This window comes from Sus scrofa, chromosome 8 (genome assembly GCF_054392235.1).
Source record: "Sus scrofa isolate SSC_HxYL_T2T_F1_AM1 chromosome 8, Sscrofa_HxYL_maternal_Yorkshire_Landrace_v2.0, whole genome shotgun sequence".
In the NCBI taxonomy this organism is placed as follows: domain Eukaryota; kingdom Metazoa; phylum Chordata; class Mammalia; order Artiodactyla; family Suidae; genus Sus; species Sus scrofa.
Window position 1 is genome coordinate 80,142,398 of NC_139390.1, and position 22,461 is coordinate 80,164,858.

At 43.5% G+C, this 22,461-nt stretch overlaps 1 protein-coding gene and 1 long non-coding RNA gene across 4 annotated transcripts in view; both read left to right on the plus strand.

The window, feature by feature from the left end:
• FRAS1 (Fraser extracellular matrix complex subunit 1) overlaps positions 1–22,461 on the plus strand; it is a 453,363-nt gene that overhangs the window by 212,968 nt on the left and 217,934 nt on the right. For all 3 annotated transcript variants that reach the window (XM_013978814.3, XM_084972579.1, XM_021100604.2), the window contains exons 8-14: positions 233–334; positions 642–833; positions 5,436–5,525; positions 8,528–8,563; positions 10,170–10,317; positions 11,759–11,902; positions 13,210–13,344. In XM_013978814.3, the coding sequence (XP_013834268.3) occupies positions 233–334; positions 642–833; positions 5,436–5,525; positions 8,528–8,563; positions 10,170–10,317; positions 11,759–11,902; positions 13,210–13,344 (847 nt within the window). The remainder of the gene's footprint in view (positions 1–232; positions 335–641; positions 834–5,435; positions 5,526–8,527; positions 8,564–10,169; positions 10,318–11,758; positions 11,903–13,209; positions 13,345–22,461) is intronic.
• LOC146400890 (uncharacterized) lies at positions 13,456–20,707 on the plus strand. Its single transcript, XR_014812766.1, has 2 exons — positions 13,456–17,405; positions 17,943–20,707. It is a non-coding gene; the product is annotated as an uncharacterized LOC146400890 (long non-coding RNA).

Sequence of the window (22,461 nt, forward strand, 5' to 3'; positions counted from 1 at the left end):
GCAGGCCCTCAAGTCATCTGTGGAATGAATATAGTGGAATGAAGACAAACCCAAAGTTCTCTCTGGATATTTATTGGCTTTTTTTTCTTAGAGACTCTTGATGCTTAAATGATACTGTTTCTCCGGAGTACATTCAATGTGGCTCAGTTAAAAACTGTACTTCTGTGCTTGTGTTTCTCTCTGACGTATGCGACATTTGATTTTCCACTCTTTCTCCCCGTTCTTTACTCAGCATGGCGAGCAGTGGAGTGAAAACGCCTGCACCACGTGTATCTGTGACCAGGGGGAGGTCAGGTGCCACAAGCAGGCCTGCCCTCCATTAAGATGCGAGAAGGTACTCAGAGTGTGTAGCTTGCTTTTCAACGCTTTATTCGCGGTCACTTAAGAAACGCATTTCCTAGCCTTAGTGTTTCCTTGGAGGGAATCTAAAGTTTTATGATGCTCGGAATATTAGATAGAGATAGGAAATACCTGCTTCCCAGGAAGGAGGTTGAGGTGGAGAGGAACCTACCGCCGCTGGCTTAGGTGGTGGAAGAAACTGGCACAGAGCTGGGGTTTTATGTCCCTTGGCCCCGTTGGCTGGGATGTGTTCGCACCCTCCTGACCACTGCCCTTCCCCGCCATTCTCTCCCTGTCCTCAGGGTCAAAGAAGGGCTCAGCGCCACGGGCAATGCTGTGAGGACTGTGTGTCTCCCACTGGAAGCTGCTCGCACGGTGGGCTCATGCGGTACCAGGATGAAATGTGGAAGGGCTCCGCCTGTGAGTTCTGCACGTGTGACCGTGGGCAAGTGACCTGCCAGACTGGAGAGTGTGCCAAAGTGGAGTGTGGCCAGGTAAGAAGTGAAGGCATGTCCATTTGGACTGTAATCCTCCCTCCAGCAGGATCAGTGGTCGCTCCAGTGGGATCAGTGGACCCTCCACCCGCCCTTCCCTCTCAGCAGCAGAGGGGACAACCAGGTTGAATGCTCACTTCCAAGGCGGCTTCTGCACGAAGGTTCTGTGGTGTGAAGTGAATGTCACCTTTGTCCAGCCTGCTTGGAACAGCCCCTCGGAGCTTTTTGCTCTCAGTGCATCTGCTCAGATTGGAAGCACTGAGCTGGAAACGGGGAAGGGAAAGGCCTGACCTGGGACATGAGCCTATCAGTCAGCACAGCTGGACCTCATTGCTGGTGGCCAGCCCCACTCGCATGGTTGTGAAGCAGAGTCCGCAGGTGCTGCAGTGGCCCGGCTTCTGTCACTGGCCCCACTGGCAGCGTTTGGCAGAAAGGAGAGCCAGCACCTAGAGGCTGCTCCTGTGAATCCAGAAAGAAAATGAAATGGTTTGCATTTTTGTTTTAAGGAGGCAGGGAGGGAGACCTCATAAATAATTAACTCTGTTGATCTCTGTCTGCAGAATTTCTAGAATCATCTAACAAAGTGGCCTCTGTTTGGACTGTAGATGTATAATGTGGGGAAATTGCTTCTTTTTTTTTTCTTTCCTTTGAACTCATTTTTGACCCACTGCAAAACAAATTGCTTGTAAAGCTGTCTCCTTCTCCCTGGCCGCTCCCATCCGCCCCACCATTTCCCTCGGGGTTGTGAACTTGAGTAGATGAGGGAGGCTCGTCTGAGGATCTGAAGCACTGGGTGTCTGTGAAGGCATCTTTCTTTCTAGTTCTTCTCCCCCACATCTCAGTCCCTCTTAATACTGCTCCTGAGGAGGAGCAGCCCTTCAAACAGGGTTGGCAGTGACAGGGCTCTTTTTCATGTCACCGTCCGCTTCCGTGTCTTAGCAGAGCCGAGACACATTTAGGTAAAGAGGGTCTTGCTTTTTGCAGATCTGTTTCCTTTTCCATGCCTTTTCATTTCTGTTCTTTCTTTCTGTCAGGGGAAACCAGAATGGTTGGATGAAGATGAGAAAACCCTAGTCAGGGCCCTTTTCTGTCTCCCTGTCTCTCGGGCTGAGGCTGGGATGCCTGGCCTCGGCAGTGTGCCCATAGGATGCTGGGTTATTTCCAAGGTTTTAATTTGTATAATATCTCAGAGTTTATGGAAAATCTGTGAGACTTGATCCTGTTAGGGCGGGTCCTTTAGCCACCTATTCTCAGTTAGGTCTGAACAGTCACACTCATAGAAAATAATTTGACCTACTATCCCCAGTGTGACTGCATTTCCAAGGACTACCCATCCTCCATGGCACCTGCCCATGTAGTGTGAGCCAGTCCTCTCCTCTGGTCTTGGGGAAATGGGGTGCAGCAGCTGAAGCAGGTGGAGAGGGCCTCAGCCTTCTGCACAACACCCCATCTTCTCATCAATGCATTGGGAAGTACTAATGCCTTCAGGCTATTTCTCCAGATCTTTAGTTGGCTAAATTACTTTCTTCCAGATGACGTCCATGTACCCATATTTTGTTTAATGCACTGGGTTCTAAACACAACCAGAAGTAAAATTTTAACCAAAATTGAATCTTGCAAAAATATCCCTTAACCTTCCTCCTGGGCCATACTTTTCTAAATAGCTCTGGCTAATGACCTTGTGAAAGCCTGGGATACCAATTTCCTAACTTCTGCTTAGCTTGGAGATACAAAGATGAATAAGACATATTCTAATCTCAAGAGTGCCTAGGCTGTGGGGGAAGTCACATACATAAATAGGAATTATAATATGCAGTGGCACCAATGATTATGAATTAATATGAATTAAATGCATTAGGAGCACCTGGAGAAAATGCTACATCTGCCGAGGGGAGCAGTAAAAGTACCCTGCTAGTATTTTCATTCATTCTATCCCACTTTCTGCCTTTTCTATAACATATCAAGGTCATTTGATTTCTGATCTTGCATACCAAGGGTGGAATAAGTCTAAGTGTATGTACATCCACAAATGTGCCAAAAAGTAAACCTCTAGTAAAAGAGGCAAAATTGTGCAGCTGCATGGTTGTAGTAATTATCACATTGGTTATCAAGAACTGTGTTGTGAAGAGCATTGAAATCATCAGTTTTTCTTTGTTAAAAAAGGAGAAAATGGCATGACCCTTGCCTTTGATCTATAAAACCAAATCCCTAGTCACAGAAACATAAATAAGTCAACAATAAGCACAATATAATGATTTCCATCTTTCTATATTTAGTATTATCATTGAGCATGAATTCAGATGAAGAAGTCAGTTTACTTTTTTTTTTTTTTTCTCTAAAGGACCTCACATTCATATATGAGGGATAAAATGGCAGGGGCATAAAAGCTTACAGCAAAGTGCATGGAAGAGGGGAGTCACGCCATAAATGTGAGGTGCCTTTCCTTCCTCCAGGGTAGGGACAGTCCCTTTCCAGTGGGCAGCTTGTGGCATCACAGTCTTTCATCTGGTTGGATGGATGTTGGTGTGACTCAGTGGGGTGGAGTTAGCAGATTCCATCTGGCCAGTGCAGCAGCATCCTCTTAGAAAGAAGAGTTAGTTTTGTTTCACAAAGCAATTTCTCTCAAAGCAAAAGACAAATGCTAATTGGTGCAAGCTCCCCACTGCAGTGAACTGATGCAGTCTGGGGCCTCCAGACTTCTATAAATAGCAAATCTATTTAGAACTTCCTACCTCACCAAAACTGCATCCTTGTTCCTGGGAGCAGGACTTGCTGTTATATACAGTAACATTTGAAGACTCAGAAAAGCCACCTTCTTTTCCTTATCGGGGCGACACAGACTCCATTTTCAGGGTTGTCTGCATGTGTTACAGCAGGCACTCAAGGCTTCCTCATGTATTTTGTCTTTAATAGAAGTACACATACTCTGTCTTGTTCCAAAACATTGTTTTAAGTGACTTAAATTACACATTTGTAAGCCCCTTTATATGCTTTGAAAGCAGATTTCACTGTATTTGTGGGTTATGCCTTCACTATCAGCTGATTTGTCACATTTCTGCAAAACAATTTATATGTAAATATGTCTGCTCCCCAGAGCCCCCACTGCTCTCCATTGTCCATTGAAATTTTGAGGGGCAGTGCTCTAACTCCCTCTTTTTTGAAATAACTTTTTAGATATAGAAAGTTATAATCATTCATATCTTTCTGTGTTTCTCTTAAAAGTTACATTTTCCTTCATTAAATAGTACATAATCATTTCAGAAAATTGAAGACAACAGAAGTGGCAAAGAGCCTTTACAATCCAGCCATAAAGCTACGATCTAGAGACAACCAGAGCTTTAATTTTACATATTTCTTTAGTGCACAGCACTTTGAAGCATAAAATATCATTGTGATTATTTGGTTTATGCAATTTTATGTTATTCAATTTTTACCTAACATGGTTTTTGCACTTCAAATGTGATATAGATTGCAAATTAATGTCTTCATGTAAATAACATTTTTTAGAAAGTAGATATATCTTTAGAAAGTGGCAAGTGCTTTATTTAATTTTAATTTTTTAAAAATTTTATCTTTTTAAGGCCACACCTGTGGCATATGGAGGTTCCCAGGCTAGGGGTTGAATAGGAGCTGTAGCCGCTGGCCAACACCACACTTCACGGCAACACCGCATTCTTAACCCCCTGAGCGAGGCCAGCAATCAAACCTGCATCCTCATGGATACTAGTCAGACTCCTGAGTATTCCTGAGCAGCCACATGGGAACCCTGGAAAGTGCTTTAAAGAGTACTCTTTAGCCTGTAGATATTAGATGTTAGTATATGCATATGAAAAAATGTAAATAGAGGTTGTATTTTTAACAGCAGATTCCCTGAGAGGTAGGACTACAGTGGAATTATGTTTTATAAGTTATAGAATTCAGAATTATTTAATTTTTATAATAAGCATTTATTATTTTGTAATAAAAATAATATTTTGAAATGATTGACGTTGGGAAGTTAAAACGATAAGATTTTCAAAGTTTAACATTTACACCTTACTAGTGTGACAATTCATTCCTTCGTCTTATAATTTTTTAAATAGTGATTATGTGAGTTGGAAAACAGTTTCAGAATACTGAATAGAAATTAGTTTTTTGCTGTTTAATTTATGCCTGAAACTTCATCTGTGCATAGAGGGATGTGTCTGATTTCGTATTCAAGGAAAAATGTTGGTTCTATTTGAGCACTGTTAATGAAACCAAATCACAAGCTCAAGCCTTGTGTATTAAAGGTTGTCCGATCCTTTTCTGAAACTCCTAACTTTCCAAGACCCTGATATTAATCTTGGGCCATTTTTCTTCTTCAAGTGAGTTCCTGGTTGTGGGTAGAGATCGTACACAAGTATCACCAGAACTGGGAAGGAGAAGCATGTGGAGGAAGGGGTGAGCTGGCCTGACGAGGCTTTCCCTAGGAAGATAGCTCAGAGGACATGGACTACTAAAGAAGAGGGGGTGGTTTAAGGCTTTTCATTCCAGTCAGGGCATTCAGTTGCTTTGCAATTTTAGCACTGCTGCCTAAGATGTTAATTCGATATGTGCCTCTGCAACCCTTTACTTCTACAGGGTGAAGACTTAATTCACTTAGATGGGAAATGCTGTCCTGAATGCATTTCAAGGAATGGTTATTGTGTATATGAAGAAAAGCCGGGATTGGTGAGTATTAGACTAATAACCAAAGACGAACAGCAGTTAATCATTCAAGATTAATTTAATGAGGGGCATTAACCTTTTCATTTCTTGTACCCACTCATGTGTTCAACAAACATGGTTGCACCCTTACTATGCGCCAGGTATTAGAGATACAGAAGTGGACGCGGTGGGCAGAGTCCCTGCTCTCATGGGGCTTCCCTTCTAGTGTGGGGACACAGACAACAAGCACATGTGTGTGTCAGGGGACGACAGGTACTGAATAAAGCAGTGGAGGATAGCAGCTGAGGGGAGAGAGGTGTTCTTTAACATCCGATGATTAGGAAAGTCCTCTCATGAAGAGAAATTCGGGCAAAGCCCGAAGCAAGTGAAGGAAGGAGCCAAGGATGTCTTGGGAGTGAATAAACCAGGAAGAGGGATCAGCACACAAGAGCAGTGAAGTCGAAGTGTTCTTGGCATGTCCAAGAAACAGCGAGGGAGTGAGTTTGGCTGGAGCCAGGGGAATGGGGTTGGGGGCGGGGGGGGAAATGAAATGAGGTCTAGGAGTAGCCTAGACTTTGGTTTTACCCTAACGCAGATGGATGCTGCTGGGCAGTTTTGAGCAGAGAAGTGCTCTGATGGGGCTTACTCGTCCAAGGACCACTTTGGCTGCAACATGGGCCAGTGAAGGGAGTGGGAGAGACTGGAAGTAGGTGGTCCAGTTAGAAGGTTTTTGCAATAGTCCAGAGGAAGATGGTGGTGGTAGCTTGGTCTAGGGAAGAGGTTATATGAAGCAGTCAGGCTCTAGATTTATTTTGCAGGTAGAACTGAAAAGATTTTGATGGATTGGATGTAGAGCAAAACTCTATTAGCTAAGGTTTCATTTCTCCCTAAGTCTGTAGCTTTTTTATTATGTACCCTAAGGAAAAAATATTTTTCTTAATCTCTTCAAATTTGCTCTGTTGATGTAGCCCGTATTTTCCATATGGGGTTCTTGGAATGTTGATAAATGGTGTTCTTAGAAGTATGCCAGTTGATTGTAAATACAGCTGCTTCATTGACCAGTCAGAATGGGATTATAAGAATTAGGATTAGCTATTTTGATTTGTGAACTGATTCCTAGCACTTTTTCTTTGCGAGTTGAATAATTTGCATCTGTCAACCTGCCAGTGTTTTGTATAAGCTGGGGAGGTAGAATTGTGTAGGGTTAACATGCAGGTTCTAAGTTCAAAACCCCTGCTTTGGCGCATTCTGTGACCCCGGGCAGCCAAAAGCAAATAAATAAAACTTTTTTTTTTTTAAAAGAACTTAGAACAGAACCTGGCATATGAGAAAGCTTAAAAATCTTATGATGATGATGGATGGCATTGTTTGTTTCATATTTGTAATTCACAATTTAGTCATCCTTGTTCCCTAAGAATTTAGAGAAGTTCCCTGTATTTATTGAATTTGTGTTTTCTCAATCACAATAGTTTTTCTCATTTTTATTTTTCCATTATAATTGGTTTACGGTATTCTGTCAATTTTCTACTGTATGACAATATGACCCAGTCACTCACACACACACACACACACACACACACACACACACACATTCTTTTTCTCACATTATCATACTTCATCATAAGTGACCAGACATAGTTCCCTGTGCTATATATAGCAGGATCTCATTGCTTATCCCCTCCAAATGCAATGGTTTGCATCTATTAACCCCAGATTCCCAGTGCATCCCACTCTCTCTCCATACCACTTGGCAACCACAAGTCTGTTCTCCAAGTCCATGAGTTTCTTTTCTGTGGAAAGATTCATTTGTGCCGTTATGTTAGATTCCAGATATAAGTGATACCATATTGTATTTCTCTTTCTCTTTCTTTCTTTCTTTCCTTTTTTTTTTTTTTTTGACTTTTCTGGGGCCACCCCCACAGCATATGGAGGTTCCCAGGCTAGGGGTTGAATCGGAGCTGCAGCCACCAGCCTACACCAGAGCCACAGCAACGCGGGATCCGAGCCGCGTCTGCAACCTACACCACAGCTCACGGCAATGCCAGATCCTTAACCCACTGAGCAAGGGCAGGGGCCGAACCTGCAACCTCATGGTTCCTAGTCGGATTCATTAACCACTGCACCACAACGGGAACTCCTGTCTTTCTCTTTCTCTTTCACTTAGTATGAGAGTCTCTAGTTCCATCCCTGCTGCTGCAAATGGCATTATTTTGTTCTTTTTATGGCTGAGTAGTATTCCATTGTGTATGTATACCACATCTTCTTAATCCATTCATCTGTCAGTGGACATTTAGGTTGTTTCCATGTCTTGGCTCTTGCGAAGAGTGCTGCAATGAACATATTGGTGCTTGTATCTTTTTCAAGGAAAGTTTCGGTATTCCTGTCCATTTTTGGAAGTAAATAAAGCCCAGAGGAATTAAAGGAAAACAAGTTTTTTTTTTTCATTTTTAAAAGTTTTATTGAAGTATAGTTGATGTACGATGTTGTGATAGTTTCTGCTGTACAAAAAAGTGATTCCGTTATACATGTACATACATCCATTGTCTTTCAGATTCTTTTCCCACATAATCACAGAATATCGGGTAGAGTTCCCTGTGCTATATAGCAGGTCCCCATTGACCAGTCATTCCATAGACCTCAGTGTGCCTATGCCATTCCCAAAGTTGTTTTAAGTAAGTACAAATCCCCATGATGCTCCAGGACCACATACATTTCAAGAATTTGCTCTTACAAACTGAAGTCTCCTGACTGCAGAGTCCTTCGTATTGAAGGGAATTGAAGCCAAATACTCCAGCACAAAGCGAGAATAAGAATTCAAAAATATTTCCTATGCACGTTGTCGTCACCTTATATTGGTATGCTTTTCTTGGTTTTGATATAGATACATTTTGTTTCTATTCATAACCAGTGAATCAAGTTGCATGTCACTTGGGGAAAAATGGATATTTCCTCCCGAAAAAGTGAATATATCAGCCTAATGGTGTTGTTCGCAGTATAATAGTAAATACGTTTCTCTTTTTTCCTAGATGTCTTCAAATGCGAGTAATGTTAAACATATTCCGGTAAGGATAGATTTTAAGCTTGTATATAGATACGTATAAAATTATTTTAAGCAATGATCTGGATAAAACGCCGTAGTACGACGGCACTGTGGTCTGGGCTTAAGAATCGTAATGATCACAAAGACTTTTATTCGTTGAGCTTGTCCTCCTCTCTTTAGCTTATTTTTCCCCCACAGCGATGATTAACACTTCTCCAACTCTAAGCCCCTACACCGGGTCCTTTCCTTTTCTTTTTTCTCTTTCTTTTTCTTAGGATGATTTTCTTCTTCCGATTTTTCTCTGGCCTAGAAAACTCGGTTTAACAGTCAGCTAATTTCATGTAGAATTGAAGAGAGAGCTTTTAGGGTCTGGGGAGCATTCAGTCTCTAGGTTGTTTGCATGACAGCGTTGTGTGGTTTCTTGTTAAGGGAAAGTTTAGGCATGTTTGTGCACAGGAGCACGCTCACAGTTTTCGAGATTATAGAATAAGGGGACCAGGAACCCAAGTCTACCTTGAAAGGGAAGAAACCTTTCTACTTTCTCAAGATAATATTCCTTCTTTTCCTAACATTGCCATTTACTGCTGCTCTGCAGTGTCCGTTGATTGTTTGGAATGTGTAACATCAGTTGATTTAATAAGCACTTTATCGAAGCTTTATTTTAAAATATATTCTTTATTCCTTTCTGATTTACCTCCTTCATCTCCCCCAACATTCTGGTAGGAACCTTTGTCTCTTTTTAATCTCCAGGGTAAGTAGGACTGTGAACAAAAAGGAATGACTATAATTCACTTTGAACTCTGTCAAAGTACTAATGCTATGACCATAATTTGCTTGGCTGAAAAGAGTATTTAGTGTGAGAAGACCCAAAACCTTCTAAAATGGCACACCCAAACCCCACTAAAAGTGGGCATGGAAAGGCTGTCATTTTAAGAATGCAGTGGCCCTACTGTTACTTTTATGTAACAACAGGGAAATTCAGGGTTTTAACCAGCTTCCTACTGGTATTATAAAGATTGTATTTAATGTATCTGCTAATCACTAAGTACCTAGTCATCCCTTCTGGTGTTTTTTGGTGAGATGGGTTGAGAAACAAGTGTTATATGCTTCTTCCTTTTTCTGCAAATGCCCTAGAACCCTTTCACGGTTTATATTTCTGCCTGGGTTCTACATTAAAATAAACCAATTATAAACAAAGCAGGAGGAATTCCTGTTGTGGGTCAGTGGGTTAAGAACTCAGCTAGTATCCATGAGAATGTGGGTTTGATCCCTGGCCTCTCTCAGTGGGTTAAGGATCCAGCATTGCCATGAACTGTGGTGTAGGTCACGACATAGCTCGGATCCCGTGTTGCTGCGGCTGTGGTGTAGGCCGGCAGCTACAGCTCCGATTCAACCCCTGGCCTGGAAACCTCCATGTGCTGAAAGTTCGTCCCTGAACAGAGAAACAAAAAACAAAGAAAGAGAACTACTATCCTTCTGAATGTAGGACTCTTCTCTTCCTGTCCTACTTCAGTTGAGTGAGGCATGATGTTGATCACGAGCCTTCCCTTTGTCCCTATGGACAGTCTCCACCAGCAAACCATCCTCTGACTCCACCCTGATAACATCATTCTTTCTGTTTCCTGTAGGATGGGGAGAAGTGGCAGGATGGCCCTTGTAAGGTGTGTGAGTGCCGGGCAGCTCAGGTAACGTGCTACGAACCCTCTTGTCCTCCATGTCCAGTGGCCACGCTAGCCCAGGTGGTGAAGGGACAGTGCTGTCCAGATTGCACATCAGGTGGGTCCCTGTCTGATTTATTTCTGCTGAGCTGTTTCTACTGCCAAAACATTCAGAGAGCTCTCCTCCCTTCCCACTCCTTGGTCTTTTTCTTTAGTCGCCCACTGGGCTGGTTTATTTCTTAATTTTTCTAACAAATGATGCTAATTAATCTTTGTCCATGTATTTGCCAAACTCCACTGATTGTGGGTATGTGACCTTGTATAAGTCACTGAGCCTCTCTGAACCTTAATTTCCTTGTTGATAAAATGGCCTTATCTACCTTGCAAAATGATGGTGAAGATCAGATAACATAATGTTTGAAAACTTGTAATGGCAAATATATGATCAAGACTGTTCCGTTGTTGAAGATTTAAGAGTAACCGCTGAAAGTTTGTTATGGCTATTCATTTCTTTAAGGTGAACTGTTAAACAGCTGGTTCCTTTTGGAGTTCTCGAATGGGTTTTTGAAGTTTAAAGACTCATTAATTTCTTCCAAAAGAAAATTTTATCTACTTGTTCTGCAACTCTGCCTTCAAATCACCTGGGGTTGAATTAGTTCCAGTTAATAATTGTTGGCAAGCACTGGAGTTGCTCTGGCTGAGCAGTAATTTGCCTGTAAGCTCAGTCTCTCTTGGAGAAGTGGCATTTTCTTCATTCATATTTCATAATTAATTGTTTTCATCCGTGGGTTGCAGATTTTCATATTGGCAGTTGCTCTTGTTGCACTCAACGTATTTTGGCTAATCTGTGTTTCTGTGAAGAGTTTATCATGGGAAAAGCTTAGCAATGTCATGATTTAATTATGTTACCTTCACCAAAGTGGCTCTCTGGGCTTTCCAAAACAAATATTTTGCATATTATGATGTACCATACCTTGAAAATCAGGTCCTTGACAACTCCGAAACCTGAAAGAAGTCCTTCGCTGACAATTACTGCCAAGTTCAGTGATGATTCCAATTACCGGGAGTGAGATTTGAAATCTTGGGGAAAAAGGAGAAAGATGGTTCTGTTTATTTATTTATGTTAGAAAATAACTATTTTTAAGCATTGTAGAGTTTATGTCTTAACCTTTTATGTACATCAGAACTTAAGAAGAACATCTCAGAAATTATAAATTACCGAATCTGTTCAAATCGTCTATTATGGAGCTAAGTCATTCCTGTTTCTAGGGGTATCCAGGAGGTAGAAGCATTACTAGGGATGGTTTGGTGAGGTTTTTAGCATCTTCAAATTGGGGCTACAGGAGACAGTGATAGTGTTTCAGACAAGGAGCTGTTCTTTGACATCTTGCGTTGAAATCAGTTTTGCATTTTGAGATCCTTTTTCATACCTAAGTTCCAGAGTTTTCTGGTCTTCATTTCCTATGCATAGGAAAGGCCCTGTAGATCTTTGTCCTGAAGCATGAGAGAGAAATCATATGGTCTTTACTGAGTCTCCTCTTCTTTGTCCTTGATTGTAGTTCACTGCCACCCAGACTGCTTGACCTGCTCTCAGTCTCCAGACCACTGTGACCTCTGTCAGGACTCCACGAAGTTGCTGCGGAATGGGCGGTGCGTGCATAGCTGTGGCCTGGGATTTTACCAAGCCGGTGCATTCTGTTTAGGTATGGCTCCAGGCAGACAGCCCGGGGGCCCTGAAGCTCACTGTGTCCAGGAGGGAGTCATGGTGCAGGAAACGCACAGCTTCCAAAAACCATTAGCAGGGAGAAATGTTATCCCAGAGGCTACTTGACCTCTCTGCTTGCAAGTCTCTTTTTTCTGCCATCTGATGGGTGTCCCCTTGCTTACTGGCGGATAGACGGTGGGCAGTCAGATGCCTACTAGGTGGTCATGGCTGGATATTTCACTTTTGAAGCCTTTCAGGGAGAGTCATGTCATCAGGATGCTTGGTGTCTTTAAAACACTCAGTTAATCCAAGATAGAATTAGGGTTGACCTGGACCTTCGAGATCACTTACTAGAACTTTCTCATTTTATAAGTGGGGAACCTGTGGACCAGAGAATTAGCTGGCTTGCTTAATATCACCTAGGTAATTGGTAGCAGAGATTACCCCTTGTGGGTTACCACAGGACCCAGAGTGGCTTCGTGTACATTTCAGAATTCCTGTAGTACATCGGAGAGGGAGCTCTTCCCTGGGAGCATTTGGCTTTGTTGAGGCCAAATCATTGTTACTTTTTCTCCTATCTCTGACTTGTGGAGTTAATTATTCATTTAAGAGGGTGTAGGTTCATACCCTGGCTGTGAGTATTTAATTGCTCTGCCTGTATTTAATTCTTACCTATAAAGTGGGGTGATGCTGGTACCTTCCTCAGGAGGGTCTTGTGAGGGTTACATGAGTCAATACATGTAAAGTGCCTAGAATAGTGTTTAGGATATAGTCAGGCTTTGATAAAGATCGACTGCTTTTTCTATGTTTGTAATTATTCACTTCTCCCTACTTTCTCTCCTGACGCATAATCTCCAGCCTTTTGGAAAGTTATTTATATCTGTGCCATAGGGATATTCTTGTAAAATGGTTGAATGAGGATGATCTCGGGGCGGGGGGGCGCATCAGATAAGACCCCAAGTCTAACTGCCTGACTTTCAACGCCAACTTCCTGTGACCTTGACCTTGGGCAGCTTACTTAACCTCTGTGAGCTTGCTCCTCATCTGTAAAATTGAGATGAATATGTTTACTCCATAGAGTTTTGTGAAGATTAAATGCATTCATATATGTAATGCACTTCACACAGTGCATGGCATGAATTATGTGCTACATAAATGAAAGCTGGTAAAGTTATTTTCCTGCTTTTCTTGTTCTCTCTGTCTCCAGAGCCTCACAATTGGGCTGTGTAGGAACTGGCCCTGGGGTGGTGCCATTGAACTAATCAGAGGTTCCTTTCCCTTTCTCCCACCCTTGTCCGGAGCCAGCCTGCCAGCCTCAGTGCTCCACGTGTTCCAGTGGGCTGGAGTGCTCGTCCTGCCGGCCTCCCCTGCTGATGCAGCACGGCCAGTGCGTGTCCACCTGTGGGAATGGCTTCTACCAAGACCACCACTCCTGTGCAGGTAATCACCAACAGGGCCTTGGGCAGGTGGGCCACCAAGAAAGCCACCTCCTACCTCCAAGCTATCTGAGGCCACCCGGAGCTGTAAGCAGCTTTTCAAGTAAAAGAAATTCTTTTTTTTTTTTTTTTTTTTTCCTTTTTACAACCAGTGCAGCATATGGAAGTTCCCAGGCCAGTGGTCGAGTAGGAGCTGCCGACCCACCCCACAGCCACAGCCACGCCAGATCCAAGCTGCATCTGCAACCTATGCTGCAACGCTAGATTCCTAATCCGCCGAGTGAGGCCAGGGATCAAACCTGCATCCTCACAGACCCTATGTCAGGTTCTTAACCCACTGAGCTACAACGGGAACTCCTGGGGAAGAAACTCTGAATGCACCTCCTGATAGCATGAGAACAGCAGATGCGAATGCTGACACACATTGTTTTGATAATTTTATTAGTGCTTTAGTGACACATGTGTGTGTGTAATATGACTTCCCTGAGTGCTTTTGCACATGTCTGGGGCACTTGGACAATATTGAATGAACATCACACTTTGGGTTCAGATTATCATCATGTTGTAAGTAAGATTCCTTTGTAGTGGAAGGACTCAGGGCTTAAATGAAAATGAAGGGGAAAAATATATTATGTATTTTTAAGCTTTAGTTTCACCTAACAAGAGAAGGAAAACAGAAACCAGAAAGTGGCATTGTAATAACAAACTTGAACAAATAAAACAAAAGTAGGCATTTAAGTTTATTCCTACTTTAGTATCTCTATACTTAGGATACATATGAGTATCTATTACTTTAGTAGCTTTATATGCCTATTTTCTGTTTGTATTTTTAATTTTATACTTTTCATTGAGATTAAGTTGAAGTTCTTAATATCATAACTGGCTGTGGTGGTGAGAGTGGTCATAATATAATTTAATTTTTTGTCTATACTTGACCATTTTTTCAATATTGATTAGAATCATGGGTATAAATAAGACAGAAAATGTATAAAGTTTTTCTTTTTCTTTTTCTTTTTTTAGGGCCACACTTGAAGCAAATGGAAATTCCTGGGCTAGGGGTCGAATTGGAGCTGCAGCTGCCTGCCTACGCCACAGCCACAGCAATGCAAGATCTGAGCCTCGTCTGTGACCTACACCACAAGTCAAGGCAACACCGGGTCCTTAACCCACTGAGTGGGGTCAGGGATTGAACCCATGTCCTCACGGATGCTAGTCGGATTCATTACCGCTGAGCCACAACAGGAACTCCTAAAAGAAGTTTTTCAGTACAGACATGGGCGGAGAGGCAGAGTCCTCTGTTTGTCTTTGGCAACAGACAGAGATGTGGCTGCGCCCAGCACTTAAGGCAGGGTGTGCGGTGCATGCAGACCTGATGCGGCAGATGGGCCAGAGGGTCTTGGATGTCAGCCCAGGGAACTGTGGTAGCTGCGCTCTGCAGCTGAGCCGGGGAAGGCAGGGCTGGGATGAGAATCGGGACCTGGGCCAGTCCGGGGGTCAGCTGACATGCTCCTCTCTTTTATGCCCTTGGTTAGATTTTCAGGAAAATCACTTGCAGGGACAAAGGTAAAAGAGAACCCAAGATGGTATCCATCGGGTGCGCAGGCTGAAGGCGCTCCAAGGTCGAGTGGGGGCCTCTGTGGAGGAGGAGGCTGCTGGCCGTCCCTACTCCAGGTCACGGTTGTAAGCGGAATCCGTAGGCTTGTGGAAACCATCCTGAGAGGAAGACTCTCACTGTGTATGCCAAGCGGGTGTGAGGAAAGCAGGGCCTGGAGCAAGTCACATTACACAGATGGAAGCACGCTGGCTTCTGAGTCTAGCTCGGGGCTCTTTGAGACCTGTAAGAATTCTCCTATGTTTCTGTATCCCCAACATCGAGGGCCACACGAAGGGTTCAGCTTTGTTCAGCATTTGTTGAACGAGTGAAGGCATATTCTACCCCTTGGTGAACCTTGAAGGACCAGTGTTTCAACAGAAGTCTCAGCCGTAAAAGAGAAAAGAAGCCATAATGTTTATGACTTATCCTGTTCTCTTTACTTGCTATTTTAGAACAGGCACAAAATGGGCACGTGTAGATGCTCTTATGAGCGTCTAATGGTTCAGCAATTTAGGTAAACTGCTGAAATTTCAATTTGATGAAATTATTGAAGGTATTCTTTACTCCTTTCTTCTATCACATCAAAGAGAACTCCTGCTGGCACTCCTGCGACAGATTTGCCTTTGAAAGGGAATTAATTCCCCCTAGATTTTATGTTTCCCTCCACACCTCCTCCATCCCCAGCTATAAGACCCACACACTTGTTTCCTTTTGTTTTCTTTTTTTTGGCCACTCTTCTTCCTCTCAAGCCCAGTGTTTTAATTGGTGATGTTAATGCTGTTTCAGGGCACTGTGAGATGGGTAATGTTTCATTTGATTACGGGTTTGCGTAGCTGACTGCTTCCACATTCCATCCACATACCCATACACAAATGCCTGAGTGGAAAGTTGCTGGGAAAATTTGTTCATGCTCCCTCCAGGGAATTAAACCAATTTGCTTTAGTTCAGCCCGGTTGCATTTTTATGCATAAAATGAGAAGAAAAAAAGAGAGCAAGAGAAGAGAGAGGAGAAATGAGAGAGAGAGAGAGTGATCTTAAATATTAAAGCTAAACTTGTGATCAATTTCCATATACTGTTTCAGTGCCTAAACTGCCCAAATAATCTTTCCGAATAAGCTTTCTCATTATCAGAATTTTTTTTGCAATGTTCGTGCTTGCACCATTTTTGGTGACGTTTCACTGCTGACCTTAGAAGTTGGTCAGTCCACCAGTGCTCTTCCAGCAAACGCTAAGCTTTTCAAAATGAAGCCTGCCATTTTATGGTAACGACAGGTTTTCTGAATTGATTCCTCTTATGTTCTGACTGGCATCGTTTGCCACTTTATTGATCCATCAAAACCAAAAGAAAGTGAACACTCTGCTAAGGAAACTCATTACCAGAAATTACCTGATTAATATTCATGCTCACCATGTTGAATGTGGGGCAGAGTGAGAAATACGGGGGCAGAGCCAAGTGGCACGCAGACACATGACTCTTCAACAAAAGAGTGTGAGCAGGTAAACCAGTGAGGGTGAAAGAAGGCCCAGAATCCTGCCAGAGAACCTCATCTTTAGATGCCTTTATCATTGTCCCTTTTCCCTTGAGTTTTATGATATATACGCATGTATACATACATGCCTACAAACATGTGCACATGTGTGCATGTATTAACATTATTGCTATAATCTTGTGCCTGATTAAACTGGTAGTGTTGTAAATATGGATCTCATTATGTGCCCCACACCAGTCACTGCTTCGTTTCCTCTGCTTTCCCCAACATGAGAGTTTGATGCTTTGATCAAACTTAGCACCACCCGAAGGCTTAGCACCACCCAGCTTTTATACCAGTCTAAATCAGAGACAAGCAATGTGTAAGCTGCTCTTCTCCACGGCAGGAAGGACCAAGGAGTGATCAACCTCTTAGTGCCTGGAACTCATATTTTAGGCCCAGCACTCTGGCTTCTGCCTTCACCCCTGGGCTTCTTTTGCCACCAGCTGAATCTGGGCCAACATCTCTTCTTGACCCATGGTCTGGGGTTCTCCTTTGGTTCTTGACACTTGTCCTGTTGTGACATTTCCAGGAAGTAACAGCCCATCTCTTAATCACCCTCAGCCTGATGGTCAAGCTTGAACCTTGTATGGAGGCCCTTTGCCTCGCCCCCACACCACAGGACCTTACACCCTCCCCCCGGCTCTGGGGGACCACTTGTCCAGGACTTACTGTAATCTCTACCAGAGTGGTGATTCCATTACCTCTTCTTAGAAACCCTGGTATGAAATCTAAATCTAGATCCAGACTGAGAGCTTCCCTATCCTGAGAACATTCTTCCTTGCCCCTCTTTTCAGTTAACCTCTGTTTCACTCTGGTGGGACTATTAAACTGTGCACACAAAATATTGGATATAAGAGCCCATAGGAAGAAAAGTCAAAACAACCCAACTAACATACACAATGCAAGATTTATTTAAAATCAGTAGCTCAAGGAGTTCCTGTCTTGGCCCAGTGGTGAACGAATCTGACAAGGAACCATGAGGTTGCAGGTTCCATCCCTGACCTTGCTCAGTGGGTTGAAGATCCGGCGTTGCCGTGAGCTGTGGTGTAGGTCGTAGATGTGGCTTGGATCTGGCATTGCTGTGGCTGTGGAGTAGGCCAGCGGCTACAGCTCTGATTCAACCCCTAGCCTGGGAACCTCCATATGCCGTGGGTGCCTCCCTAAAAAGACAAAAAATAAAAAATAAAAAAATAAAATAAGTAGCTTGAGACTATAGACTTTGAGGAGCAAAAAGGCAGAATTTAGCTTTTTTTTCTTTTTCTTTTTCTTTTTGCCTTTTCTGGGGCCGCTCCCTCAGCATATGAAGATTTCCAGGCTAGGGGTCTAATTGGAGCTGTAGCTGCCAGCCTACGCCACAGCCACAGCAACCTGGGATCCGAGCCGCGTCTGCAACCTACACCACAGCTCACGGCAACGCCGGATCTTCAACCCGCTGAGCAAGGTCAGGGATCGAACCCACAACCTCATGGTTCCTAGTCAGATTCGTTCACCACTGAGCCACAATGGGAACTCCAGAATTTAGCTCATTTTAATACATGTATCAGTGCTTGGTATGTCTACTTAAAACTTCCATATTTGCAAAGGTTTGAGGATGGAACTGTGTGTACCCATGGCAAGTGCTGCCTTCATTCTGCAGATCCAGAGATGGGAGGAAGGGTGCTCAGGACCATAGGCTAGGGAGCCAAACCACCTGGATTCCAATCTTGGCTCTGTCACTTCAAATAGCTGATTCTTTAATTCTGTGTTTCCGTAGCTGTGGCTAAAGCAGGGAGAGTAATATCTGCCATATAGCGTTGTGCTGCATGCAGATTAATGAGTGATTCACACATGTCGTTTAGGATGGTGCCTGGCACCTGTAAGCCCTTTGTGTGCGTTAGGAGACTTGCCTTTCTGCTTCCCATTGTCTTTCTTTCCTGTTGCCTTTCCTCTGCTCCTCCATTCATTATCTTTTGACCATTCCTCAAGGTCCTGAGAATATGAAGATCAACAGTACTCCATCTTCACCTGTAGTGAGATGGCAGTCACGGCAGGGTTAGCTGCTGCTTACGGCAATGGGGAAAAATAAAGATCCAAACACAAAAACCTATGCTTCTTATTCTCTATCTGATTGCTGTGAGGCCTTAGGTTTGAAAGCTGAACCAGTCAAACAGCTGAACACTCTATAGCTTTGTGTGAGGGGGCATCATCCTGAATCTCAACTTCATTCCTCACTGGTCTGTGGCTTTGGGCAGGTCATTTAACCACTTTGAGCCTCAGTTCCCTCAACTGTAAAATGGGGATAATATTATCTGCTGTAAACCATTGATAAGGAGGTTAGAAACAATGTCTGAAACTCTAAATATATTATGACCGACACATAGTATGTGGACAACAAGGGGCAGCTCTTGTCTTCAAAAGTATTCCATTCTTTTTCAGTTTATGCCAATACAAACAAACCAGAGAGCCTGCATTAGGAAAAAAAAGATTGTGTGCCATTTGTGTCCGATTTTAAATAACTTTTATATATTACAGAGAAGTAAAGTAATACAGAGAACAGTTTATTGTACTCATCACAACAGGTTAAAATCATTTTATGTTCTTTAAATGCTTTGATTAAATGTTGAGAATCTAGAATGATTTGTTTCTTAGCCAATATTATGGTATATTTAGAGGGAGATTTTAGATAAGGAAACCTGTAAAATTTACAGATAGGATGCTGACCCAGCTGAGATTTAAAAGCTGTAGTTTGAACAGAAGAATTTCTGACATTAATTATTTGTTGGACGCTTGTTTGGCTGGAGCATGGTGGACTTGAATTGCTAACCCTTTGGAGCCAGGTCCAAAGCCGTGCTTTGTGGGTCTTGGCATTATATGCTGCGTGTGGCTGCGGCCAGCCTGACTGTGGCAGGCAAGGGCATTTATGAGACTGCGGTTCTGAAATCCTCAAGAAGACCGGAGCCCACCTCGTTCTGTTGGGATAGTCACTGTCATGCTGGTATCCTCCAGGGCGCCTCCAACACACCCCAGAATTGGAGGATCAGTCCCCATTTCAGGGCCAGACCATACATTCAGTGCGGGGGTCCAACACGTTCTGCCAGTTTCTTTTCACTCATTTTGGTCTGCTGTTTAAGTCCTATGCATGTGCAAACCTCTGGTATCCTACAGCAGTGGTGGTTTAGTGCTTACTTGCTGAATGTTGTGGAAAGGAGACTTCTTGCTTCAAGTGATACTCCCATCTTCTCCTTTCTGTTCATGCAACAAATATTTGTTGAGCTTCTTCTGTGTGCCAGGCACTGGGATGCCCCAGTGAACTGACAGAAAACTGCCCCGCAGGTCAGGAACGTATTTTCTCAATGGGAGAAGAGTGTCAGTAAATAAGTAAATAAGGAAGATCCTTTCAAATGGTTACCACTCTATGAATTCATTACTTTCAGTGCTGAAGAGACAGCTTGAAAGGTCTATCATAGGAAGTGACCGATTACTGAGGCAGGGGCCGGTCTTATCCTTCTGCCTTCCCCACAATGCTAAGCACCTGAAAGGCCCTGCGGAACAACTTTTGCTTGGAAAACAAATGTGATTTAAATCATTGCACAAAGGAGAAAGCCCAGGAGTGTACAGGCATGCTTAGACGCCGGCGGACCAGTGACCTGACTCCCCTTTAGCTTCTATTATTCACTCCCTGTCAGCAATTCCTGGCTAGGTGTGGCTTCAAGAAAATTACAGTCTTTTGCCCACCCTTCTTTCTCTTTACCTCCTCTTTAAGATAATTAGGTGCCTTATCAGTGCTGAAAAGGTGATTCTTTTTTTTTTTTTTTGTCTTTTTTGCCTTTTCTAGGGTCGGTTCCATGGCATATGGAGGTTCCCAGGCTAGGGGTCGAATTGGAGCTGTAGCCGCCGGCCTACACCAGAACCACAGCAACGCAGGATCCGAGCCGCATCTTCAACCTACACCATAGCTCACGGTAACGCCAGATCCTTGACCCACTGAGCAAGGCCAGGGATCGAACCCCCAACCTCATGGTTCCTAGTCAGATTCGTTAACCACTGCGCCACGACAGGAACTCCTCAAAGGGTGATTCTTTAAAGGGGAAAAAAACTATGATTGTGTAGAGAAGAGACTTGTGATTGCCAAGGGAGCGGGGAGGGATGGAGTGGGAGTTGGGGACTCACAGATGCAAACTGTTCTATGTAGAATGGATAAACAACAAGGTCCTACTGTAGAACACAGGGAGCCATATCCAATATCCTGTAATAAACCACAATGAAAGTGAAAAGAATTGAAAAAATAACAACAACATCATAACCCTGTCACTGGAACTTGGGTAGGATCTGTGGATCGTTTGGCTTGCTCTTCTAGAATGTACATTTCCTGATGACACTAGTTGTTGTAGATGAGTGAAGCAGGTGACAATGATATTCCAAACCCCGTCCCTCTTTGGACATTCTTATAAAAGATAAGTGGAGAGAAGAAGGGAACAGCAGCTGGCCGGGCTTCGCCTGGGACCTCTGCTGCACCGGCGACTGGCTGTGTTTGGCATTTGTCTGTGCTGCTCGGAGGCCCCTGCTGTGTAGGCCCAAAGACAGATGATGGAACAAAGGTGTCACATACCAGCAGAGAAAGCCCTCCACAAGTGCAAGGGAGTTTATCTTCCAGACAGATCCCATTCTTCCTGACAAAATCTGAACCCCCAAATATTTCAGCGATGGATTACAAAGCAGTGACAAGTCTTCTGGCTTCCTGCCCAGCTCCTGGGGTTCTCAGTTATTTTAGCTAGACCGTCCCGCTGTGGTGGCGGCGGCTTGCATTCTCTCTCTTCCGCATCTACCCCCCCACCCCCCGCTGTCCCGCTTCCACACCCCCACCCCCCGCTGTCCCGCTTCCACACCCCCTCCCATTTATGCTGCCGGCAGAGCATCCGGCGGCTCCACGCCAAGGCTGCCCAGACCTGAGCAGGCTGCGCCAGTGCGGCCAGGAAGTCAGGGAGCTTACCCCTCAAAAGCTTGGTTTGGGTTGATGGTCCCTCCTTTGGCCCTTCAGTTTTTATAGATAAGCAGACTCAAGGTATCCCTGGAAAAAATCCACAGCCATTTAACTGGGGGGGGGGGGGGCGCTGAGGAAACACCCAGGCAGTCTAGCAGCTGAGAGTTTGCAGTCACTGTGGATGAATGGAAGCTGAGAGTTCCATCAGCTTAGGTGGTCACCACTGCATTTGAAACCCCTCAGGGTGTGCTGTGTTGCAGACTTAGGGGTATAGGGATAGGGGCAGCAGACATAAGTGACAGCCTGAAGACTGTTTCTGGTGAGCTGGATGTCTGTCTTTAGCCTCTGACTTACTTATCAATGAACGCTAGCCCACTTGTAAATCTCTGCATGTGGACCCAACTCCATCAGCTGGGAAGTTGTTCCTTCATTTCAAGCTCTCAGTCTACAGAAGACCCTGCTAAAAATTCAAATGTGTTACCCAAAACAAGTAAATCATTTAGCTATATCACAAATGTGGTTAATGGATTAACTAGCTATTTACCCAGCATGTGCCTTAGGGAAAAGAACTATAGGCATTTTTTTTCTCCTTTAGTAATTTTTTTCCTCTAAATACCAAATGAATTCATCTAACAAAGTCAGTAAAATTCAAGGCACATAAAAATCAGTGGAAATCCTTGACTCAAGCTCTCCCAAATCATTGCAGTTAGTATTTTGGTGAATGTCTTCCTAATTTACGTAGCGTGTTTGTTGTGTACACAGGCACATATAGATGCATTTATTTATTTTTCAAAGTAAGATCCCACTCCGTATGTAGTTTCATTGCCTACTTTCTCCATGTTATTTATTAGCCTTCTACAACATCTTTCTAAAGCTGTTTTATAACTTTCCATCTGTGGCTAGGCAAGAATTCATTTAGCCAATCCTCTGTTGTTTGACATCTCCTCCTAATTAGTTTTCTCTTATCATAAATAACCACAATGTAAACATTTTTTTTTTTTGTCTTTTCTAGGGCCACACCCTCAACATATGGAG